At 36.4% G+C, this 25,304-nt stretch overlaps 5 protein-coding genes across 5 annotated transcripts; 3 read left to right on the forward strand and 2 right to left on the reverse strand.

Annotated features, from left to right (window-relative positions):
- Positions 1-545: 545 nt before the first annotated feature.
- On the forward strand, positions 546-4,476 carry LOC108220292 (MADS-box transcription factor 23-like). Its single transcript, XM_017394028.2, has 8 exons — positions 546-815; positions 2,058-2,136; positions 2,991-3,055; positions 3,140-3,239; positions 3,335-3,376; positions 3,775-3,816; positions 3,940-4,112; positions 4,294-4,476. The coding sequence occupies exons 1-8, from the start codon at positions 634-636 to the stop codon at positions 4,382-4,384; spliced, it is 774 nt and encodes a 257-aa protein (XP_017249517.1). The 5' UTR covers positions 546-633; the 3' UTR covers positions 4,385-4,476.
- Positions 4,477-9,064: 4,588 nt separating this feature from the next.
- On the forward strand, positions 9,065-13,875 carry LOC108204721 (serine carboxypeptidase-like 40). Its single transcript, XM_017374304.2, has 8 exons — positions 9,065-9,563; positions 11,099-11,206; positions 11,511-11,785; positions 12,354-12,614; positions 12,751-12,866; positions 13,058-13,150; positions 13,280-13,385; positions 13,487-13,875. The coding sequence occupies exons 1-8, from the start codon at positions 9,176-9,178 to the stop codon at positions 13,640-13,642; spliced, it is 1,503 nt and encodes a 500-aa protein (XP_017229793.1). The 5' UTR covers positions 9,065-9,175; the 3' UTR covers positions 13,643-13,875.
- A 1,398-nt stretch (positions 13,876-15,273) lies between these two features.
- On the reverse strand, positions 15,274-20,084 carry LOC108203633 (FT-interacting protein 1-like). The gene is made up of 2 exons (XM_017372633.2): positions 19,943-20,084; positions 15,274-19,475 (listed from the first exon to the last, which is right to left on the reverse strand). The coding sequence occupies exon 2, from the start codon at positions 17,809-17,811 to the stop codon at positions 15,412-15,414; it is 2,400 nt and encodes a 799-aa protein (XP_017228122.1). The 5' UTR covers positions 17,812-19,475; positions 19,943-20,084; the 3' UTR covers positions 15,274-15,411.
- LOC108220301 (uncharacterized) lies at positions 19,972-22,202 on the forward strand. Its single transcript, XM_017394039.2, has 8 exons — positions 19,972-20,424; positions 20,516-20,696; positions 20,774-21,020; positions 21,118-21,373; positions 21,502-21,657; positions 21,744-21,823; positions 21,905-21,954; positions 22,063-22,202. The coding sequence occupies exons 1-8, from the start codon at positions 19,972-19,974 to the stop codon at positions 22,179-22,181; spliced, it is 1,542 nt and encodes a 513-aa protein (XP_017249528.2). The 3' UTR covers positions 22,182-22,202.
- A 437-nt stretch (positions 22,203-22,639) lies between these two features.
- LOC108203641 (receptor-like protein CLAVATA2) lies at positions 22,640-25,055 on the reverse strand. Its single transcript, XM_017372638.2, has one exon. It carries the CDS (start codon positions 24,956-24,958, stop codon positions 22,736-22,738), a length of 2,223 nt encoding a protein of 740 aa, XP_017228127.1. The 5' UTR covers positions 24,959-25,055; the 3' UTR covers positions 22,640-22,735.
- Between the last annotated feature and the right edge of the window lie 249 nt (positions 25,056-25,304).

The raw sequence follows: 25,304 nt of genomic DNA on the forward strand, positions 1-25,304 counted from the left end.
TAATATTCAAAAATATCAGAAAATTAGAAAAATAGAACGGAGCGATGTGAGAGGCGCCACCTACATGCCCCTCGCTTCTCCTTTATATAAGTATATTGATGTAAAGTAATGAGAAAAAGAAAGAAAAATAGATAAAGTGGTGAGACCCATGAAATAATAGATTTGGAAAGGTAAATGGAGTTAGTGGGTGGGAGAGATTTTTATATAATAAAAGTTTACTATTTTGAGATACTTTTTAAATGTATAGAATTGAATGAGACATATCGAAACTAAATCACAGGGACAACAGAAGAGAAATGAGAGAGACGTGGGCCCAGCGGCGAAAGAAGATTTCTAAAAGGTGTCAAAAGTGGAGAGGGCGTGTGCCGTGTCATGCATAAAATCTAATGCCATGCAAAATTTCTGTTTTTAGATCTCTCTCTCTCTCTTATTCCCTTTTGTCTACAAATTGAACTCAACGCCTCTTTACCTTCTCTTTTGATTGGAGTAGAGATATAAATTTGGATATATAGAGACAAAACTGGACAGCCCAGCCCAGTATTTCTTTTCCTTTTTAAGAATAATATTCCAGAGAGAGAACAAGGTATCTCTTTATATAGAGAGAGATTTGGGTGAATCTGATAATTGGGAGAGATGGGTAGGGGAAAGATTGAGATGGCCAAGATCGAGAATGTGACTAGCAGGCAAGTGACTTTCTCCAAGCGACGTGCTGGTTTGATGAAGAAGGCTTATGAGCTGTCCGTTCTGTGTGAGGCTGAGATTGCTGTCATTGTTTTCTCCAGCACTGGCAAGCTTTTTGAGTTTGCTAGTTCCAGGTCTCTCTCTCTCTCTCCCTCCCCCTCTCTCTCTCCCTCTCTCTCTCTCTCGATTTGCTACTGAATCTGTTGACATCAAGCTTTAATTGTTTTTATCTGGTTTAAGAAAGAGTAGATTTAATGTGGTTGCTAATCTTTGTTGTTAAGAACTTAATCAGGTAAATATACATGCTTGTTTATATGATTTTATTTGCAATTTTTGACTGAATTGACAGAAGTCTTCTTGTTAAATGTTACTATTATAAAATGGAGAGTTGAGTCAAGTCAACAACATGCTTTGATGTGAACAATGTGCTGTCATGTATCGTTGAGACTGAAACTCCATACATATATTTGAGTAATCTTTGAAGGCGAGAGACTAATTTTAATGGTTCCAAGTAACAAATGAAACCACAGAAGATATCTGAATGAATGTTTGGTATTTGTAGAAGTATTTTAGATCTTTACATGCATGTTTGCTGGACCTCTATTAATGGATTGAGCTTAGATGAGAAATTGGGCTTGAAAAGGCTCTTTAATTCAGACGGTCGAGTGATACGTGTGTCTAAGATTTGAAATAGTACCTTACAGATCCTCATATCAGTAATTAGGACCAGTGCTTGTTCAGAACAACTTTTGATTTGGACTAAGATTATGATCACTGGAAGGATACATCACCTGATTGAAATCGGGTTTACAAAATGTTGGTTTGGTTTCAATTCATGTGTTTTCATTCGGTTGTTAAACCCAAAACTGTATAAGAAGAACCACATTCTTTTAAAGAACAAATAATTTCCATCATTATGGTCACTAAATTTTGTTAGTTAGTCGGGGCTTAGAATGAACTAAAATGCCTAATCTTCAACCTTGCATTAATGGAGGATTTCGCACCGGAGAGAACAAGGGTGGAGTGAAGATTATTTTACCTAAAAATCTTTTGCCATATTGATACGTTCTTTATAAGTAATATTATAAACTCGTCTATTAAGTAGTTGACCTTTAAATGAACGGTCGCTTGCATTTTTCTGAAAATAATTATAACTAAAAATTATTCGGTGGGAGGGCTTGCGTCAGCAGATTACCTAGTTCTTCGTCAATATCTTTTCAGTAAATCAAATTAGTATAGTACTCGAATATTATCCAAAAGAGGCAAATACAAGTATTTATTCATGTTTTGTTTTTGTTCAATCTTGCGCGCAGCTGTTTCCTTTGTTGGTTAGTATAATCATATTCTGAGTGTTTATCATTACTTCTCTATTGCAGTATGGATCAGACACTTGCAAGGTATAGCAAATGTCTGGAAACGTCTGGAAATTCTGCTGACGTCGTGCATGAGGTACCGGTATGTATCATTCTTATTTCGAATATTTTTGGCTTTTTTCTTCTCCATCTAGCCCATCATATAATGGCACATATGCTAAAATGAAGTGGAATTAAAAAGTGCCGCACCTCTTTTTAGAAACTTCAGTAACTAGATGCACCCAGTGGCGGAGGCACATTGTGCCCTCCGGGGGCGTGTGCCCCCTGGATTAAAAAAAAACGTATTTTTCATGTAAAGCCCACGTATATAATATTAAAAACATACAGTTTTAACCCTCATGTAACTTCTTATACCCAAATTTGATATCATTATTGTATTATTGAAAGTATTTTTTTCTTATATTCTTTTCACAAAAGTCGAAAGGTAAAATGAGGGCTCAAAAGATATCACTAGTAGTCTCCCTCATATAGTTCCTTCGCTCGTTACGGCTAAAAAAAATTTAATGTGCCCCCTTCACCGGTAAGTTCTGGCTCCCCCACCGGATGCACCTGAATTGATACAAAATTTTCCTTCTATTATTTGAGTTATTTAGTGTCTGCTGACAGTAACGATGTCAAGATAAAAGATCTTAAGCTTCTGACTTCTGAGGCAGTTATTCATAACATATCATGTGTCTTTTTTATGTATTCAACTATAGTTAACATTGGTTCTCTGCAAAAGTGCCATTGAAATAAAATCTCACTATCACCCTATGTTGACGAATATGCAATGCATTAGAAGCTAGGCGGGTCCTTTGATAAACGGGAAAGTTACTATCATGTGACTAGCATGGTAATCATATCTATAGATGAGATGCTCATTTTGGTTAAATATTCTGTCAAGTTTTACTAAGCTATATACTTACTGTTTATTTTTCTTGATGTATTGTGTTCGAGAAGAAGGAAGTTCAGGAAGTTCAGGGCCTAAAAGAGGAGAGTGCAGATCTCAAGATGAAAAACAAGTAAGTTTCCTTTTAGCTTGTGAAGTAGTCAAACACTTGTATGGAGAGTGTACTTATTGTGGTCATGTTTTTCATCTTTCGTAGGCAGATATTGGGAAAGGACCTTAGCGGTTTGGGCTTAAAAGAATTGCAGCAGTTAGAACAGCTCTTGAATGAAGGATTATTATCTCTGAAGGACAAAAAGGTTTCATTACGTGTCCTCCTGTAACACAGTATCTATTAAGTGAAGTGTTTTATGCAGAAAGACAGGTTTCTTAACTGAATGATCAATTATCTCAGGAACAATTACTGAAGGAGCAACTGGAAATATCAAGGGAAAAGGTAAAAGTTTACAGTGTTGATCAGCTATATATGATAGAAGAAATAATTTGTATTTATTTCACCTTAAAGAACGATGAGATATAAATATGGTTGTTAATAAATATTACTTATAGAAGTGGCATCCTGTTTAGATTTATTTACCTACTGGCAAGACATATTCATAGATTACTGAAATAAAATAGAGTCCTGCAATTTATTGAGAGAATAAATGAAATTAGTCTCCTGCAAGTCTAGTGTCAATATATAGAAAAAGCATGATGCTATTTTACGTAGAACGACAAAATTTAGTACTATTACATATATGTTGTTGCATTTACCACTGCGATGAAAGACAACAGTTGCCATTGCATTACCAAGATAACCTTATTATATTTTTTTTCCACTTCCCTTGCTACCAGGAACAGAAGGTCAGCATGGAGAATGCTAATCTGCGCAGAAAGGTAAATCATTTATCCTCGAGAAAGATTCCTTTCATGTCTCTCTCATATATGTGATTCTAAAATCAGATTGTAGTATTACCATTTATGTTATCTACTGTTTTAATGTTTCAAATATGATTGCAGATTGAGGAGCTTCAAAGTTATTTTCCACAAAATGCACTCCCTGAGTCTGGCTACCTTGAGTACCATGACGTGCCAAGGAAATATTCTCCAATTAAACATGTACCCGCAAGTCTGGAAACAGATTGCCAACCTGATGCTGAAAACACAGATATGATGACCGCCTTGTTCCTTGGGTAATTCATTTAATTTTTTGGATCATCGTGCTTTATCCCCCCACCCCAATCTAGAGAATTATTTATTAGCTGATGTATGCTGTTTTCGGCTGTTAGAGTTCTCTCAGTCTTCTATCTCTTATATACAAAAACATGTTATATTGTTCAGTCCGCCTCACATTTAGTCTTTCTGCATGGACAGTCCCCCTCCTGAGAACAATCAACGAAAGAGGAAGACTCCGGAGCAAGAAACTGAAACTCCTTCTGGTACTTTTGACAGTCAGGTTGACTGATGATTCTTGCCTTTAGTTGTTTGCCGAAAACCATTTTGAAAATGGAAGTTCTAAATACATAGGTGATGCTCATTTTATGACAAAACGTTTCTTGTGGGGAAAATTTTTAAGACAAAAGTTGCAGTGTTTTTTTTCCTGTTTCCCAGTAAACCATTACTGGGGGGAAAATATTGAAACTGAGACATAAGCCAATTATAGGCTGGATCACATGAATAATTTGCTGGTTTTGTTTTTTGCCGTTAAATTTGCTGTTTTTTGTTTCGTCAGAGTAATATGTCAGATTAAGTAGCAGTTTCCTTACCTTTATTTACTTTCTACTTTTGAGATGCTTTAAGAAGAATATGTGCTAATCTCTGGGGCAACCTCTGTTCCTGATCTTCTGAGAAGCATATGTGCTAATCTTCTTGTCTCGATTGTGTTTGGTTTTATCTGTAATTCAAAGTCAAATTATTGATCATAGTTACTACATTGCTGCGATCAGACTCAGGAGAGAAGTTCTCGAGACCAACATGATTAGCTAGTGAAAACCCTCATTTGTAGCAACCATTTTAGTAGCAAGAAGCTCATATTCTAGCATTCACCAACACTGAGCTTCTTCTTCCACATCTTTAATTCAACTTCCACTTTTACTCTTTATTTCTTCATATTTATTGCCCACAGTTTTCATACAATCTTCCTGTGAACCGAGTCTTGTTTTGGTGTGTAATTGTTTTGTGTGGTCTAGTTTGGTTCAGGTGAAATTCATGTCCGATACTTTTACAATTCGTGTATTTAATGTTAATTTCATATGAGTTTTGAAATGTGTCATGTAATTTTGTGTATATTTAATATAAATATAATAATAATATTTAATTAAAATATATTTTAAGGATACATTTTTATATATTATTTTTATATTTGCATATAATGATGTGCAAATTTGTACATATATATATATATATATATATATATATATATATACATATTATATATATGAATATATATATTTTTACATAAAATATATTTATTTATTTGAAAAAAGCATTTGTATCGTGTACATTCATGTACTTTTGAAAATTCATAATCAATACACAAAAGGAAATGAATTCCTTATCTACTTTTGTGTTCGTGTACCAAAAGGTGAAACTCAAAAATTAATCTTTCATGTCGTGTATTAATTATCGGTCTAAATTTTCCCGACTTTCGTCCTTCGTAATTTTTATTTTAGCTTTTCATTTTGCTCCCCCTTCCGTTTCTTTCACAAAATACAACTTAAACATTTGAATTAGTAATTAACAAGAGCATGTTCGATTCCCGCACCGAACGGTGCGGGGATTCGAGTATTTTTCCGGGTCCGGGTTCAAAAATGGGGACGATTTAAAAAAAATCGAGGATCAGGTCGAGTATGGTTTTTCACATTCCCCCGCCCGATCCTAACCCGATTTTTTCCGATTCTCCGCCCGATGCCTGAACTGATTATTATATATATATATATATATATATTATAATTATAATTATTTATTAGTATATTTATATACCCTCTTAGGTGCAATTTTAGTCATGGATTTTCAAATCACTTGTTTAGGGGACAATGACTAAACCACCTTTACGAGAGAATCTTACATTTTACTTGTCATTAAATTTTTTTATTACCTGAGTTTATATTACTTGAGTATGTGAGTATGGGTACAACAATCCCGAACCGAAATGACCGGAAACCCATCCTTGAATTCTTCTTGGAAATGTTCTACGTTAAAAGTTAAGAAATTATAATTTTAAACTATCACACTCTAATCATAGTAAATCTTATTAAAAATTATAACTAATTTTTTTCTAAAACAAAACAATTCTAACTAATCTCATTATATTAGTCGAATTTATCCATAATAAAGTCTTAGAGATACCAAATTGAGTACAAAAATTGGCATAAAATAATACGTGCTTTACTTTTATTATTTATAATCCAAATAATAATATCAAGGGAATTTGGCAAACATACTCTTTTTTATCATTTTAATTGCAGAATTACTGTCTCTCTTGTTTCACTGCAAAAATATGATACTTGTAAAATTTTAATAACAACATTACGACCTCCCTTCTCAAACTCCTCAATTACAAGGGAGGGTCATTTTTCTCTCCTCTTTCTGCGCTCTCTCTCTCTCTCTCCTCTTTCCTCTCACTATCATCTCTCTCCTCACCATTTATTTCTCATAGCCATCATGTCAACACTAATTCTCTCAATCATGATGAAAATCATGTTCCTAGATTTAAGAAAACAATCGGATCATATTACATTAGTTGTGTTGGATTTCGAAAAGAATGGGGCTAGATGGGTGAAAAACAGATTATGCATAATTGAGAGACGACGTGATGGTGATGAAGAGAATGGGCCATAATAATTGGGCTATATTTTAGTTGCTTTTGGTCTGGATTGTGGGCAGACAAGAGAGTGAAGGTGAGATCCTGGGAGATGAGATTATGTTTAATTGATTTTTTTTTTAAGTTGCTTTTGTGGTTGTTGGTCCCGCAGGATCACTCTTTTGAACATTTGTAACTAGTTGCAACTTATTGTGCAACTAAATGTAATTTTCAACAAATCTTTTCAAAATTGCATTTGTGGTTGCTGGAAGTTGCATATATGATTAGTTGCATATACAACCTCCATATTTGAAAATATTTTTTGAATTATGTATATTTGCTAATTGTTTTAAAAATTAACAGTAATTTTGCAAAAATTCTTTAAAAATTGGGTATTTATGAGAAAAGCCTTAATATCAATTACAGTAATATTATGATTAAATTATTACAAAATAACACGTTATCGATGATACATCAATTCTTAACAAATTTTAGGACTTTTTTTATTCATAACCAAGTTTAAAAGAATTTTTTCAAAAATACTACTACCTTTTTAAACAAATTGCAAAAATACTACTTTCTCTAAAATCTTTCCAAAGATACTATCTTTTTGAAAATATTTTTCAAAAATACACTGGTTGCATATGCAACCATATATGCAACTGCAATTCCTAATTTCAAGTTGCAGTTTTTAAATGTCATTTTTAACCTCATCTTTGGAATCTATCTATATATATGTGTGTGTGGATTCCAAAGATGAAGTCAAAAATGACATTTGAAAAACTGGAACTTGAAATGAGGAATTCAGTTGCATATGGTGCATATGCAACCACCGTATTTTTGGAAATATTTTCAAAAAGATAGTATATTTGAAAGATTTTAGAGAGGGTAGTATTTTTGAAAATACGATTAAAAAAACAGTATACAAGGTAATTTCTCCAAATTTTATATATACCTGTAATGATACACATCATTCTAACCATTGTCACCGGGTAATTTATCATTATGTCTAACTTCAATGCAAATATTTTTTGAAATATAGTATATTTGTAAATTGTTTTAAAAAGAGACAGTAATTTTGCAAAAATTCTTTTAAAATTGGGTATTTATGGGAAAAGCCCTAATAATATTATGATTAAAATATTACAAAATAACAAGTTATCGATGATACACATTTCTTAACAAATTTTATATATACCTGTAATGATACACATCATTCCAACCATCGTCACCGGGCACAACACGATCCAAATTTTAGTTAAATATGATTTATCATCGTGTCTAACTTCAATGAAGAACTTTTTTTTTATTATTAAGTTTCAATGAAAAAGATTTAAATCTTAACATTTTTGCTTATATTCACGATACAATTTACAACTCCTTACTAATTTATAATCAAAACAATTGCTAAATTAAAATAATACATGATCGACTTTAACATGAATTATTTTAGACACTCAAACGAAGAAAATCTAACAATCTTGAAATGTCAAAGGGAACATACATTCGATAGATCTGATCACTAGCCGAGAATTCAATTCAATAAATACGAGTAACATTAATTTATTGCAGTACTCGTACTAGAAAAATCACTAATCATTTTAAATTAACCGTCACCAGAATTTGAGTGACTTGCACATGCCACAGTTGACCTGACCTGATAGTAGCATAAACATGCAACATTGCTACATGTTACGCTACATAATGCAAGTTTAATCAAAGTTTAGCTACACTTTTTTCAGTTCCGTGATATTACAATGATGAAAATTCATATTTGATAATTGAAATTATTAATTAAATTTATAATTTCCTACATATCTCGTTCAATATATTAATTTAAAATTCGGATTCATGACAATCTATTCCAATGATAAATATCAGTGATTTTTTCCGTGGCCAAGAAAACAATATCTCGATTTTTATATCCATACGTGGATGTGATAATCTTTACGTGAAAAATTTAATAGAAAAACTATATTTTTATTATATATACGTATAATTTAGTGTTTTAAAAATTTCTAATTAATTTTTTGGTTAAGTCAATAAAAATAATTTATCAATTTATGGATTAAACTCTGATTTGACTAAATATTTTCAATTTATTCAAAAAAAATTTGATAAATCTTCTATAAATCTTAAATCGGTATATCAACTGATTAGTTCTATATCTCCGATCATGATACATACATATCAATATATCATTTAAAATCTAACATCACCAAAATTAATTATTTTCTCCACACATTTTCTCGAGAATAACTTAAACTATTAACCTTCAAGCTATCCAATCAAGCGTGCACTATTCCATCCATTATCTTGTTGTCATTATATACTCGTTGCTAATACTTGTACATGAAAGCAAAACACCTTTCTAAGCAATCATTCATTATTCATCATTTATGTATATAAACTCCTCTCTTCTCATCTCCCACATTCCCATCTACACCTCAAACCATGGACAAATCCTCATCACTTATCTCCTTTAGTACCATATTAATATTCATAATCTCATTTTTCATAGTTTCAAGTCACGGCAAGACTCAGAGTGGAGGTCTTGACCGTTTATCAAGACTGAAACTCAGTCAAACGGTCGGGAAAGGCTCCTTTCCCGACCATTTTAACCCCGCGGTGCTGCGGGGAATAAGAATTCTTTCGCAGAAGGGAATGAAAGAAAAGGATAAGATTGAGAGATTGCCGGGACAGCCACCACAGAAGCTCGAGTTTAGCCAGTATGGTGGGTATGTCACGGTGAATCAATCTGCTGGAAGGGCACTGTATTATTACTTTGTTGAAGCTCAGCACTCCAAGGAATCTCTGCCTCTTCTTCTCTGGCTTAACGGAGGTAACCACTTTTTTACAACATTTCTAAACTTTTTCACTGTTCGTAGATTAGTGAATATACTGTCACATTTCCGTCTTATCTTTGACAATAGTTAAACTCTCAGCTTCTTCTGAAATGAATAAGAGTTAGATAGATAGATAGCTAAATACATTATCATGCATCAAATTTTATTTATTTTTGACAATATTCGAATTTTCTATTTAAAATTCTCGTTTATGATTCTCGTAAGGGTTAAATAATAAATGATTAAGAATCTTTCAAAAAAAAAAAAAAATGATTAAGAATAGTGCATGTTACAATGTTTGCATGAGACTATATTATTAAATTAAAAAGTATTATATGAGGTAGCAAGTTGCAGTGATTCCCGGGTATCCTGCCCTTCAATCCAGCTCATTTCACGGCACGTCCCCAACGTTTTCTTTTACGACATAATCTCCCGATAATATAACGGTGTGATGATCCAAGTACGTATTATATAATCACATTTAATTTAATATAGTTATAAAAAAAATGAATTTTTTTTTCTGTATAACTAATATTTTCAACTAAGTTTTGATTATTTTATTATATTTTATAATCTTAAATGAGCAAGAATCGAATTCAAAATGACCCGCTCGTCGTACAGCTCATTTATGGTTGATCGTCAAAATTAGACACATGAATAGGGATGGGAGATAGAGATAGATGAGAGGGTTGTGTGGAGAGCATATTCATGTGCTCATTTGGGGTCGTGCCTTGCTTTTTCTTGTTTGTGACAGCACAACATGACAAATCCAGTGCCAAATAAATAAATAAATAAATAAATAATCTCTAAAATTTTTGGAGAATATACCAAGTATTATAAACAAAGATGATACATTCCTCGTGTTGAGGTTTTAGTTCAATGGAGTGCTTGGAATACTAATATATAATTTTAATTGGTATGATTTTAATTGAATTTTTGCGTATATTCTTTGCAGGAGAGCCTTATATTTTTATAAACAAAGTGTTTTTTGGTATTTTACTGAGTTAACAATTTAGGACCATCACGGCTAGGGCTGTAATTCGAGTCGGGCGGCTCGCGAGCTCGCCCGGCTCGAACTCGTTTAAGTGGGCTCGGCTCGGCTCGACTCGTTAAACAAGCCGAGTTCGGGTAAAGGTTTTGGCTCGTTTAATTAAACGAGCCGGCTCAACTCGACTCGTGAAATTAAACGAGCCGAGTTCGGGTAGAGGTTTGGGCTCGATTAAGTGTAAAATTATACGAGCTGGCTCGCTCGGCTCGTTAAAACCGGCTCGTTTAGCTAAACGAGCCAGCTCGACTCGACTCGTGAAATTAACCGAGTCGAGTTCGGGCAAAGATTTAGGCTCGATTAGTTAATCGAGCCGGCTCGGCTCGGCTCGATTAAAGTTGGCTCGAATTAGGCTCGGCTCGAAACTCGCCCGGTTCGGCTCGAATTACAGCCCTAATCACGGCATAAATAATATCACAAATTAATATGAAAAAAATTAATTTGTTGCAAGCAAAAATTCAATAATCTAAGAAACTTTATGTGCAGGTCCTGGTTGTTCATCATTAGGCTATGGAGCAATGCAAGAGCTTGGACCTTTTCGTGTCCACAGCGATGGCAAAACCTTGTACCACAATCATTTTGCATGGAATCATGGTACTCTTCTCTGCACTACTTTCACCTTCGATTTCTGATGTAGAAGGTCATGTCATGTTTCCGTAAAAAAGAAAAGTTTTTCAGACAAAATTTTATGAAAATTCCTAATCACCACCGGTCACAGTGGTACATTTAATGGATACGATAACCAGGCGTCTGTAAAAAAACCCAAAGTTCTTCACTTTTTCTATGCAAATTTTTCTGTGGAATTTGTTCTGCAGCAGAACAAGCAAACAACATTTAACAGGAACTAAAACAATAAGATTATGGTTGGAAATTAATATCCGTTCTGTTCTGGATGCAGCTGCAAATGTTCTGTTCTTGGAGTCACCAGCAGGAGTAGGATATTCCTATTCAAATACTTCATCGGATTATAAAAGTAATGGAGATAAAAGCACAGCATCTGATAATTATGTATTCTTGTTGAACTGGTTGGAGAGATTTCCAGAGTACAAAAACAGGGAATTTTACATAGCGGGAGAGAGCTACGCTGGCCATTATGTCCCTCAACTTGCCCACACCATTCTCCATTATAACAAAAAGGCAAATGCTTCCATTGTTAACCTTAAGGGCATTATTGTAAGTCTCTCTCCCTCTCTCTGGTACTGCTATTTTTTTCTCTTTTCGTTACCATTTTTCAAAGGCGAGAAATTAAACTGAAAGAGCCCATAGCAATGATTATGTTAGCATTATTGCAATCTAGGGAGAAAATTCCATTTGCATGAAGATGACAGCCACAACCAAGTCACCATCTCTTCAATAATTGAACCACCTGCATGAGGCCCAGATTTCCAACCTAATCCTTTCTCCTATGGCTCAAACTGCACATGCAAATATGCACATCACATGTGTTTGGGATTTAAAAAGTTATAATTATATATTGGCCAAAGTTTTGCCCCTTACAGTTTTAATCTTAATTGACTGATTGGCCTACCCTCGATTGGGCCTAATGATGCAATATCTCAAAGAACAGAATGTCTGTTGGTATCTTCAGTTGGATGTTTAGACCAGGGACTTCATTGCCTAAAGGTCTATTGACGGTTAAATTGTATTAACTTTTTCAACAACAGTACTATTAGGCTCATGCGTTATTATTCTAGGATTGAAACAAATGTAAGAAGTTAATGATATGATTATATATATGCAGATTGGAAATGCAGTGATAAATGATGAAACGGATGTGAGGGGGATGTATGATTACTTTGCAACCCATGCTTTAATTTCAGATGAAACTGCAGAACAAATCAATAAATACTGCGACTTCTCACCAAATGCTACAACACAGACTACAGAGTGCAATGATGCAGCTCAACAAGCTGATCTTGATACTTTTGCTCTGGATATCTACAATATATATGCTCCTGTTTGCAACAGTGATAAACTTACAGTCAAGCCCAAGAGAATTTCAGTAAGTTCTTTTCTAAAAAATATTATGTCTACATGTTTTAGTTTCTGACAATATATAATCTGAATTAGTAGTAAGATGTTTTAATTTAGTTGGTGAATGTAGATTCTGAAGTGACTTAATTTGCTACACGGTGCAGAGTGTGATAGATCCATGCAGTGATGTATATGTGCATGCTTATATGAACCGACCTGATGTTCAAGAAGCTCTTCACGCCAACGTCACCAAACTTGATCACGACTGGGAAGCTTGCAGGTATTTATGTTACTGCATTTTTTTTTTTTGCAGGAGATCATTATGAAAACATAGTCAGATCACTGTGTAGCTATATAAAATAAATGTCAAGAGTTGATCCGCGGTATACTACCACCATTTGGATAATGATTAACAACTTAACCTAGTTTACTAACCCAACACTAACTAAACTTGAATTTAAATATGAACAGTGAAATCATTAGAGGGTGGAATGACAGTCCCACGACAGTAATTCCCCTCCTAAAGGAGTTCATCGCCAATGGAATTCGTGTTTGGATATTCAGGTGCAACTCTCCCTAACACCGTTCCTCTTCACAAACACATACGAGTTTGAATATACATAACATAAACAGTATCACATTGTAAAGTGTTACATGTGAAAAATAAGCAATCTTATATTCAATTAATTGCAGTGGAGACACAGACGGAAGAATACCAGTTACTTCTACCAAGTACTCTATCGAAGCCATGAAGCTTAAGGTTAAAACTTTTTGGCATCCTTGGCTTCTTAAGGAGGAGGTAATAATCCGAATTTGTGTCTCTTCACCAAAATTACTTTGAGCAAACCTCGCAGAAGCAATTTCTTTCTTTTGCTAAATTTAGTTATAATTCATGAATAGATTGGTGGATATACACAAGTATATGAAGGAGACCTAACATTCGCAACTGTTAGAGGGGCAGGTCATCAGGTGCCAAGCTATGAGCCCAGAAGAGCTCTTTCACTCATCATGCACTTCCTTTCCGGGAGACCTCTACCTGATATTTCAAATTTATAAAGTAACCAATCAATGTTAATTCTTTTCTGTTTCTATTTTTCACCATTCATTCTTCTCTTTTTTTTTACCTATAGTCAAATTTATAGCCTTGTTTTGGTTTTTTCACCGGGGTCGATTTATTCTTTGTTTCTTCCTCCGGCATTTTACTAATGTTCATAATACATTACAATAACTTGAGATCAATCTCAAATCTTATACAGATGAACTTTTAGAATAAATATGATTTTACCACATTTTTATTGCCCGCTTATTTGCTGATGTAGCATCTGTTATACTCCAATATACCAAAAAAATAAATAATTAATCAATAAAATTACACAACCGAAACAACATTACAATGCTCTTTCTTTACCTGGTTCTGCGTAAATGACATAACAGAAATTCTGTTATGTCATTTATGCCAAATTCTTCGCGCCATTTGGAGATTGTGTCTGAGACTCTTAGCTTTAGCAATACTCAAGTAACCACCAGCTTCTTGTTATCTCTTCTATGGTTGCTTTCACCTTATTGCAGTGGTTTATGAAATTGCTGTTATCATAAAACAAATGGGTTAAAGGCCATTTCTTTATTAAAGGGAGGACAAATTTGCATGTAAGTCATCAAACTTTAAAAATTTACATCTGGGTCACTTGACCTAAAAAGCTTGCATTAAGGATTAAACTTAATAAAAAAATTATAATTCTGCCCTCCATATTACCTCACACTAGCTACTCTCCGGTTCATGGATGGCAGTTCCATGTGGCCGGAGAATCGACAACAACAAATGCATTCATCAATTCATCCTTCACGGTTCACCTATTATAAGAAGTTACTCCTAACATAATACACTCCAAACAAAAATACATTCAACACTTAAAATTCCTTGTCCAGAGGTTATGAATCTTATGATCCCAGTCTTGATAACATTGATTGAGAATGCACTTATCATGTTTAGAAGTGTGACAAAGTGCAAACGGACAACTCAATGCATTATGGACGCTTCCTCCTCCTGGATTCTGTACTAGCTACTGATCCACTCCTGTCCAACAAGCACTAACCACCAAGGGGTGAGCTGATCATAAATTGTTATGCCTTGATTACTTGTTATTGTGTTTCATGGTTGTTGGAATGGAGTGGATACGGGTTGATGAAGCGTTCTTTCCCTGAAGGTTTGGCATATGGATGCCACTGCATTTAGCGGTGACAGTGTTGCGATCAGAGGTTTATCTTCCAATAAGGATCTGGTATGGTATAACTATTGTGATTGAGTAGGAAAATCAGTGTTACTTGGCAAAAAAAAAGTATGAAGAAAACTAAATTCTTCTAGCAGGACTTTCCCTGTTGTATTATGCTCGACGTCTGTAGCATTACAGCATTCCTGCGTTTTTTGGTTTAAACTTTGATTGTAAACTGTAATCTCCAGAAAGTCAAATTTAGGCTTCCAGATCCAGATTAGTGTTACTAGAAGAGTGATTTCTGTGTCATTCGTTAGCTTTACAGAAACAGAAAAAGAAAAAATTGCAGAATGCTTGAATTTGGTTTTCAGCCTGGTCAGATGTCTGCGGTTTTCAGAAATTTTGTACAGATATGATAAATCCTATATACATATCACAGTTAATTTAAGAGCTGAAGAACAAAATTTGCATAAAAAATAACTTAAATAAAAAAGTAGATTAGAGCCAGTAAAAGCCAGAGACTAAGAAAAGAAATTACAAACACAGCAAACCTTTATTAGAGTATGCAAACAAGTAGAAAAAGAAACAAAGGTTGTGAGCTTATTAGTTATTATGTCACAGCAAACTATCACTTTGAGCTGGCAATCTTTTGAAGAAATTGCTTGGAACAGCAGGCAATTTGCTTCGAAACCTAGGATGTCGTAATAGATATAATCCTGCAACTAAAGCCACCACACGAAATGGAGTCACATAAAGCACCACAGCTGCACATAGACAGAACATTATGAAGAAACTCGTCGCTCTAGGATCCCTCCAGCTTAGTAGTGACTGAAATCTCTCCCCTTGCGTTGCAATATCTCCGACCACAGTTTGAATCCTCCCTGCTACACTTCGAAGCCTATCATACCTCAGACGGACCACATCTTGTGGCCTGGATGTAGGAAATGTGTCAAATTCTTCATCAAGCTCATCAGGGTGTACTGCTTCTGCCCATGATAGCTTAGTATCCATATGAGGCGGGTGCCTAGGCCGGAACCTATAGTTCCACAATCCAATGAGAAACATGTATAGAAACAGAGTTGGAAGAATCAGCTCCGGGTACCAGATTAGTATCAAAAACAGTATGTGTACTAAAACTGATGTGATCGGATTTTTCCAGTGACAAACATCCCCAAACCATCTGTTCACAGTGAACATCCCCGACAAGAGCGACATTATCCTGAAAAAATTAGCTTTGCTTCTTCTCATGCTCCACATGTGGGAATCCACATCTAACATGTACTCCACCACCTCCTTTCTTAATGGTGGCTCTGCTCGTCCCAGCCTCACCGCGACAATATTCATTGCTTGGTACCTTAAGTTGTCTACTTGGTTCACCGTGAAAGGATTCAAGTAATGCATTTTGGGCAGTAACGGATGCCCATACAAGTATATCATGTTAGCTACAGACAAGTTGGTAAACCGAATGGCAAGCTGGAGATCACCCATGTTCTTCAGCCCAGAGGGATGAAGAACAAGAAGAGGATACGAATGTTTGTATATTCGATGAGCTTCAAGGGTTGATAAGCGAATTCTTACCTTTCCAATTTTTGAATCCCTTGCTGAAGTGGTGCCTTGTTTATCATTTCCCAGGTGGCAGTTGTCAAAAACTCCCAATGTGATCACCGTGCACGGATCATAAACTTCCCAGGTGTACTGCTCATTCCATTTAGGACTAAATGTGTCAAGAATCGTTCTTGTTCGAACCCATTTCTGTCCATACTTAGCAACACAGTAAGCATCTGTACTTCCATGACCATCCTTCATCTTCATTGGCAGAAGTCCTTGTGCACTCAATATTCCCACTTCTAGTATTCCAATAGGCTGTTTCCAGAGCTGTCTTGCAGTAGGCCTTTGATCACTTATGTACATGGTGGATTCATCCAGGACATGGTATCCGCCTTCGAGACAAACTCTCAGGTGAATCCTACTTGAGAACTTGAGCTCCTTTCTCCTGTCAACTTCCAAGGCACCAAAACCAAATTTCTCGAGGTTGAACCAGCGAGAGTGAACTGGCCTGTGGTCAAGCCTCTTCTCGAAAATAGTCAGTGGTAGGGTAATCATCCCCAGAACATCATCTCTAGTAGGGTGAACTCGGTCTTCAACTGTCAGAACTAACTGCTCCTCAAAAGGTTCAGCAGCAACAAAGACCAAATCTTCATTCCAGAGTGGATTTAGTGTCCGAGCTGGACTTATCTTGGTTTTAAGCACTTGACTACCCACCTGAACTTTTACACAAACTTCAGGTAAACGGGACTTGTCATTTGGGATTACATCCTGAGCTTCAATGACATTAACCCGAAGATACCATAGCTTTGGAGAGACGTAGACTTTAGAGCGGATGTTTAAAACACCCTCTCCATAAACAAAAGCAGCATCCGAATGCCACGCCTCTGAGAAGGCTTCATCAGCTTGAGTCCCCATCCAAACAGCCAACATGATATCACCTCTTACCTTTCCACCTCCTCTACGATCCTCCAGTCTGTACCACTGCGGAGCCAAAGGACTATCAGGGGGCACTCTTGTCGGAACCTCATTCATGTCAAAAACAACCTTTCCAAGATAGTCATCCCTTCCCACCATCTCTTTATCCTTCACAAATATCTCTAGGATTGATGACTGAATACGCTCCTTAGAAAATGCAAAAACCTGATTCCACTCGGGGTTCACTTTCCTCTCAAAATGCTTTGTTCTGCCTTTGTAATTCCCCAGCTTCACTTCCACATAAGGATCACAGCTGGCAGTGAGTGCACTTGGTGGAAGATCTTTGGCCTTCACAACTCGAACATAAAGATAATATGTTTGCTCAACTAGGTCATGTGTGCCTGCATATCTTTCAGCGTTCAACCACCCTCTTCCGCCAGAGGCTGCTACACCACTAATCCACTGGTCACCAATTTGTGGCGTTGTGTCTGCCAAATCAAAGTTCTCTTGGTTGCTCTGATGATGGGGCTTGTGACTAAACTGGTGCTGCATCGTTTTCAACTCCAGATGACCAAAATTTTGCTGCAGTTTTTCAGTGTTTATATATTTTTGCCTAGACCCTTCTGTATTTACTTTTCTCAGATGTAAAACAAAGAGGGAGATAACTGGTAAGGACTCACAGATGTTTGTGAAGGTTGTGAAAATGGTGGTGCTGGAAGTGATTTTTCAAGGCTCTCTGGCTGGCTGATGTATAATAGGGAGAGGTTTTGAATCAGAGTTGGGTAAAATGTGCCTATTACAAATAGGGAAAATAAGAACTATTCTTGGTAGGAGTACTTAAAATGCTTCCTGATCAAATTTCTAGACAATGTAGGAGCAAAGAATTCGCAGACTGTTAAGAAATCTTCTATCGTACACTGACTACGACAGAAAATTCTGAATGAAGGAAAGATTCTGATTCAGAATGGAATTTGATTCTCATGGAGGGTTACAGTTTTTCTAAGTTGGTTTTGAAGGTTTTGAATGTCATCTTGTGGAAATGCACTGTTAAATATTTCACCATCTTAAGCATAAAACTGTGAGCATCTATAACTTCAACCAACAGCTTCACAGTACTTTTCCCTCTTGTTTCCCTGCTGTTAGAAGCTATCAGGAATCGTCTCACTCGAAAGATATCTCTTAACTCAGTCCAGAAGCAAAGAGGTTGTTTGTCGAAAAGCAAGACATAAAGACAAAGGGATTCCTTACTCTTTCAGGTGAATGATCCGTTTTAAGATGAAAGTAAAGAATCTTTTAGTTTAGAAGGTGCCAGTGAGTTCTGTACAGAAAAAAGTTGATGAGAAAGAGCAAAATGGAGGGAAGGCATAAACTTTTAGGAGAAAAGAATTTGTGGGGTTAGAAAGTAGAAAGCACTGTTCGACAGAGATCTCCCTAACATAACCAAGCACACCAAAGTACCCCATGAAATCAAAGAAGAGCATCGAGGTTTTAAAGACCAGCACCATGCTCTCTCCCAGAATAGGAAACTAAGAACATCCCGCATTACTGCACATGTCACTTGCAAGTTGCAAGTCAAGTCTTATTCCCAGATCTGTTGTACGAGTTCCAAAACAAACCCGAACACAACCACTGTAGGTCATGCAATTTAACAAGGCCGTTGAGGTGTTAAGAGACGACAAAAGATTAGACCTAGCTTCCGCCAAAGATTTGAGCTTACAAAGCCCTCTAAACGTAAAACCTGCAGTAATCATCTCCCTCACACCTTTAATTGATTGATACTAATTATGAATATAGGCATGTACCTGAATAGACCCTAAGGCTACCAAAAGAAACACAGGCACAGCTAGCCCTGATCAGGACACAAAAATTGCAAGCATAGCCTTTAGAAAAACCACAGAAAAATCAAAGCAGTCCCTAACATGCTAAAAAATCGCAAATAGAACCCCAACACTGTGAAAAAGATATAAGAACTCATTCACCCTACTTGCCAACACAGTACCATACTGCCATCCATGACAATTCACCATGCATCCAGGGATTGAATATAAACAAACCAGACCCAATATATCGAACAGCCTGCAACATATCACCTGGAATCATTCAGTCCGCACCTTACTACACTTCCGAAGAAAATTCACATGAATGTTGCTGCCAGATTCATATGGTGCCCAAGCTGGTAGAATTAACTATAACAACCTCGTAATACTTCAGGCCATCTGGAACCAGCAAACAAATTCAATGGAACATTAGTTAGATTGAAAGCAATTCAATGGAACATTCCACACTTGCAGAGACCCAAACTCTATCACTATCATGAATCATGAAGCTCATATGCATGAGCTTCATTCCAGCAGTTTCTTCTGTTTTTCTTTTGCTTATTAGTATTTTCCGGGTTATGTGTGATGAGCTTAATAACACTATCACCAGTGCCACGTCATTTGGTAACAAATTCTGGGACCGTTTTGCCATTTCTCAGATTATGTATGATGAGTTTAATATTAACAGCTTTTCTTTATGTTTCATATCTGTTTTTTTGGTTCATCCATACATGCCAACTGAGATACCAGAAGCAAGCCGAAAGGAATATTGTGGCTCCCCAGAACATAGTGCATACCTACAGAACTGCTAATATTTTTCTTAATTACTAACATATATGCCGTCTAAATATAAACATAAAAATTACCTAGTGAATCGTCGTTATGAACAAGGAAGATGCCTGCAGAATGCTGCATAAAACAAGCACACAACTTTCATGAGTTGGGCTACTTGAAGATGGCTACCAGACTATCATTCCTTCGATTTCTGCCAATATTTCTGTTCCTTGTGGCTCAAAAATGGATAGTTATGGCAATGATTCCCACGACAGTACATTCTGGTTTGCTTCAGAAACCATCAAATAATGATGAAGTTCTTATCCCACCCGATTTTAAAATATCTTATTACACCCAAACTTTAGATCATTTTGGCTATACACCAGAGAGTTACATGACATTTCAGCAACGATATGTTGTAAACTATGAGCATTGGGGTGGTGCAAACACGAGCTCGCCTATAATTGTTTATACCGGAGATGAGGTTGATGTTACTGCACTTGTAAATGGTACTGGCCATGGATTCCTCGGTGAGCTTGCTTCACATTTCAAAGCTATCCTAATGTACATCGAGGTGAACGTGGAACTTCATCCCACATTTTTCCTTGTACAATCGTTTCAAATGCATCTCCAGTACTGATATTGTTTTGTATGACATCCAACAGCACCGCTATTATGGAGATTCTATGCCTTTTGGACAGGAAACGTTTGATAATTCCAGTACCCTCGGGTATTTTACCTCAACACAAGCTCTGGCAGATTACGCGCAGTTGTTAACTGATCTGAGGAGAAACTTGTCAGCCGAAAACTGCCCTGTCATTGCTGTCGGAGGGTCTTATGGGGGAAGTAAGTTGCAAAGACCAAAGTTCCATGAATCTCGAATGTTTTAATTGTCATACAATTCTCAAACCTCTATATTGCAGTGCTTGCATCGTGGTTTCGCCTAAAGTATCCCCATATTGCTTACGCTGCACTGGCTTCATCAGCTCCGATTCTGTATTTCGACAATATAACCCCGCACGATGCATACTATGTTGTTGTCACCAAGGATTTTAAGGATACCAGTGAGAGTTGCTACAAAACTATAAAACAATCTTGGTCGGAAATAGACAAAGCTGCTGCAGATCCCAGCGGCCTATTGCATCTCGGACAAGTATTTGCAACCTGCAGGTAATTTTAATTAAATTCGTAACAATATATGTAGGACATTAAATTCGTACGACAAAATCATAAATTGCTTACTCTTTTCTGGCCGCCGTCTGAAAAGACCTCTGAACTCATCTCAAGAACTAAAGGACTTCCTCGCACTTTCGTTCATGGTGTCCGCTCAGTATGATTTTCCTACAACAAGATATGTACAGAAAGTATGCAACGCTATCGACGGAGCAGCAGAAGGTACTGACATTCTAGGCAGAGTTGCGGCTGGCTTCAATGTTTCTGCTCTGGGAGGGATTTTCGGAAGATCATGCAACACTGTTTTCGACATCCAATCCATCAATAACAATAGTGGATGGGCATGGCAGGTACTTTGTGCGGCATTTGTTTTTCTGGTTCAAGCTTTTCGGTATCTATGTTATGCAGTCAGATTTCATATGAAATTCTCATGAACTCGGTATAATTTCTTCTTGTTTTCGTTCTTCCTCTTCCAAAGCAATGTACAGAACTGGTAATACCAGTAGGATCTGGTGCAAATGATACAATGTTCGAACCATGGCCTTTCGATATTAAAAACCTTAGCAGGACGTGTAAAGCTGCCTTCGGTGTCACTCCCAGGCCTCACTGGATCACGACGGAATTCGGAGGCCATGTATAATTCTAGCTCCTTTAACCAGCTGCTACGCTTATATCATTTCTAACATCATCATCAACCTTAGTTTGCTATATATTCGACAGGACATAAAGACTGTTCTTGGGAAGTTTGCGAGTAACATCATATTCTCCAATGGTCTACGCGATCCATATAGTGCTGGAGGGTAAGAATTAATATTTTGCAAAAAGGAAAAAAATAAAAAGCACTTCTATATGATTTTGATTTTACATTTTTGTTATTGTAGAGTTCTCCAGGACATTTCTGACAGTCTTTTAGCAGTTTATACAGAAGAAGGTAGTTTTTTCTCTCCAGCTAATTTTACCAAATAAACTTCCTGTCTGCTGTAATCATTAAAATATATATGAAAGAATGTAATCATACATGATGTAAATGGTTGAGCAGGCGCACATACCTTGGATATCAGTACTCCTTCTGCACCAAGTGATCCTGACTGGCTAGTATTTCAGAGAAAGAGGGAGCTAGAAATCCTCGAAGGATGGCTTGCAGAATACGGGAACTAGGGGATTTTGAGGTTTTGAATCTTGTCACAGGAGAAGACGGGCATGTGAGTTTGTTTAATTATCAGAAATAAAATAAAATCAAGAAATAAATGCGCGAATGACTTAAATAGTTAAATGTGTGTGAAAACTATTTGAAGCCCACAAACTATTACTATAAAAGGTCTTAGTTTTTGTGCTAAATATTAGGATGTACAGGTTGTATACTTGTATTCTATCAACTTGGCACACAAGAAGAACTGGCAAACATGCCTACTGGGTGCTACATTATGCATCTTCGAGCATCTTATGTGATGAATTGAGAGAAATATATGTGATGAGATAAATAAATTTTCGTGCAACATTATGGAAGTAGGCAGTTCTAACAAGATGATCAAACAATGACAATGGCACCAAACTAATGCTTTAGATTCCCATAGTTAAATATAAACAGTAGCAGAGGTAAAATATAGGCGAGCACATTGTCAAAGAGCAAATACTTCATTCAGTAAACACATTCCAACAACAGGAGATAAATGCCGGTCAGAATAAAAAATCATCAGAAAATCACGTTAGGATTACATCTCAGCTTTGATTTGCAGAATGTACATTCTTGTTCGAGGTGAACAAAATATTGCAAGAAGACCAAGGTAAAAACTAACTAAAGCACTAATACAGAACACCCAAACCGATATTGGTCCTTCTTCCATTTCTTCTTTCAAGGCCTGTGGCACAGCTGGTTGCCTTTTTGTCTCACACGTAAGAGCAGATGACTCTAGGCACAAGTTTGGATTCCCAGCCAAAGCTCCTGGGAATTTTGAATATCCTCTTTTCTTGGAAACGATGCCAGACAAGGAGTTATATGATAGATTCAGGATAGACAAATTTCCAAGGGTAGAGATATTATCTGGAATTTGCCCCAACAAAGAATTATGTGACAAATCCAGAGCTTTCAAGCTCCTCATGTTTGTCAAACTTTGCGGAATCTGACCGTCAAGACTATTATAAGATAAATTTAAGTACTCTAAACCATGCAGCCCAAACAGACCCGAAGGAATTTCCCCATGAAGCTGATTATCAGATATGTCAATGCCAACCAAGGAAGAGAGGGTGTACTTGACAGTCAATACATTTCTATCAGCAACCAGTGATGAAAGCCTGATGCGTAGATCTCGGGATGCAACCAGTGATGCACTTTGACTCCGTAAAACAGTATCCCCATTGTTAAAATTTAAACTAAAATTGAAGTTTCCATTTGGTAGATGACCAGAAAAGTCATTGCTGGACAGGTCCATTGTCTGGATTGCTTCAAACATAAAAAGCCAACTAGGAAGAGCTCCACTGAACTTATTCCGAGCAAGAGAAATAAATCTAAGGTTTGACCATTTAGTTATTGCATCACGTAGGGACCCTGAAAGATTGTTAGAGCTGAAATCTACAACCTCCAGTGACTTGCAGCCTGCCAAGGTCAAAGGGATTTCCCCAAAAATCATGTTGTTGCTTATATCAAGTATCTTTAGACTATCTAAGGCATCAAGCTCGGGTTGAATTTCACCAGAAAGGTTGTTGTTGTTTAGCACTAGTGCCAGCAGTTGAAAGCAACCAACTATGTTCAAAGGGATTGAACCTGATAGCAAGTTGTGTGACAAATCAATCACTTGCAGATAGGTCAAATTCCCAATCCTTGCTGGGATCTCACCCGAAAGAAGATTATGGGAAAGAGACAGTGCTTGCAAGCATTTCAGTTCTGTGATTGCTAATGGAATATCTCCGGTGAATCGGTTGTGTGACAAGTCAAGAAGCATAAGCTCAGACTTCTCAGTCGCTTTGACTATCTTACTAGGAAGCGAACCGGATAACTCGTTGAAGCTCAAGTCTAAGACAACTAGTTTCTCAGAGAGCACAAATCCAGGAGAAATATCATATTTCAACAAGTTGAATGACAAATTAAGTTGTGTCAATGCTCGAAGGAAAGAAATACAAGTGGGTATTCCTCCCACAATAGAATTATTTGCTACACTGAGTACTGTAAGTGAATTTACAGACGATGAAAGGCATCTCAAAGTCCCCGAAAATAAATTTGTATCCAGATTTAGATACTCCAATGACTGATGAAAATCAGGAAGATCACCAGACAAATAATTATGAGAAAGATCTAAATACTTGAGCGATTTCAAGTACAGCAAGCTTTCCGGTATTTCTCCAACAAACCTATTAGAACCCAAGTCCATCTTCTCAAGCCTTACCGAAAAATTCCCAATCCACAACGGAATCACCCCGTCAAAATAATTGTGTCCAAAATCAAGCTCACGCAGCCTACTAACCCTGAAGATTGTATTCGGAACAACCCCACTAAAAGCATTAAAACTAACATCCAACATCTTCAACTTCCTAAACCCCCCAAAACACGGTGGAATCGAGCCACTAAAGTTATTCCTCGACAAAATCAAGATTTCCACAAGTGACAACTCACATAAACCTGAATGAAGCTGACCCACCAAGCTCATACCCGTTAGGTTAACTGAAATGACCTGACCCGACCCATTTGAGCAAACTACACCAGTAAAATTACTACACCTAAATCCAACACCCCAAGAAGACAATCTTTGAGTTGGGTCTTGAATTTGAGACTTAAACAACATAAGTGAGTTGATGTCTTGTTGTATAATAGTGCTATTACTATCACTAGTACTGTGATTATACATACAAGCACAAAAGATACGATCTTTGCTCAAGAAACTCAAAACAAATAACAGGAGAATCATATTTTGTAGATTGGGTGAAACCCAGTTTTGTTCCATGGTGAGTGCAAGATTTAGCCACTGAAATTAGCTTAAAATAATAATAATTAAAAGTTGGTAAAGTAGTAATGATAATAATAATACCAAGAAATATACCTGAAAGCTGAAATGAAGAATGCTAATGGAGGAAGAGCACACTACAAAGAGCATATATGAAGTGCATTCATGTCTAACTAGCTTTATCTGGCTGACTAAATGAACTAACTTTATCTATTACTCTACAACTCAGGATTCTCCTGCGTTTTATGACATGATTTTAGTTAGATATTTAAAACCTAAAATAGGGTTTGGCCCCCAAATAACCAAATTTGGGGTGGAAATGCCCCAAATATCAAAATATCCGGAA

The sequence above is a fragment of the Daucus carota genome, chromosome 1, assembly GCF_001625215.2.
Source record: "Daucus carota subsp. sativus chromosome 1, DH1 v3.0, whole genome shotgun sequence".
NCBI classification, from domain to species: domain Eukaryota; kingdom Viridiplantae; phylum Streptophyta; class Magnoliopsida; order Apiales; family Apiaceae; genus Daucus; species Daucus carota.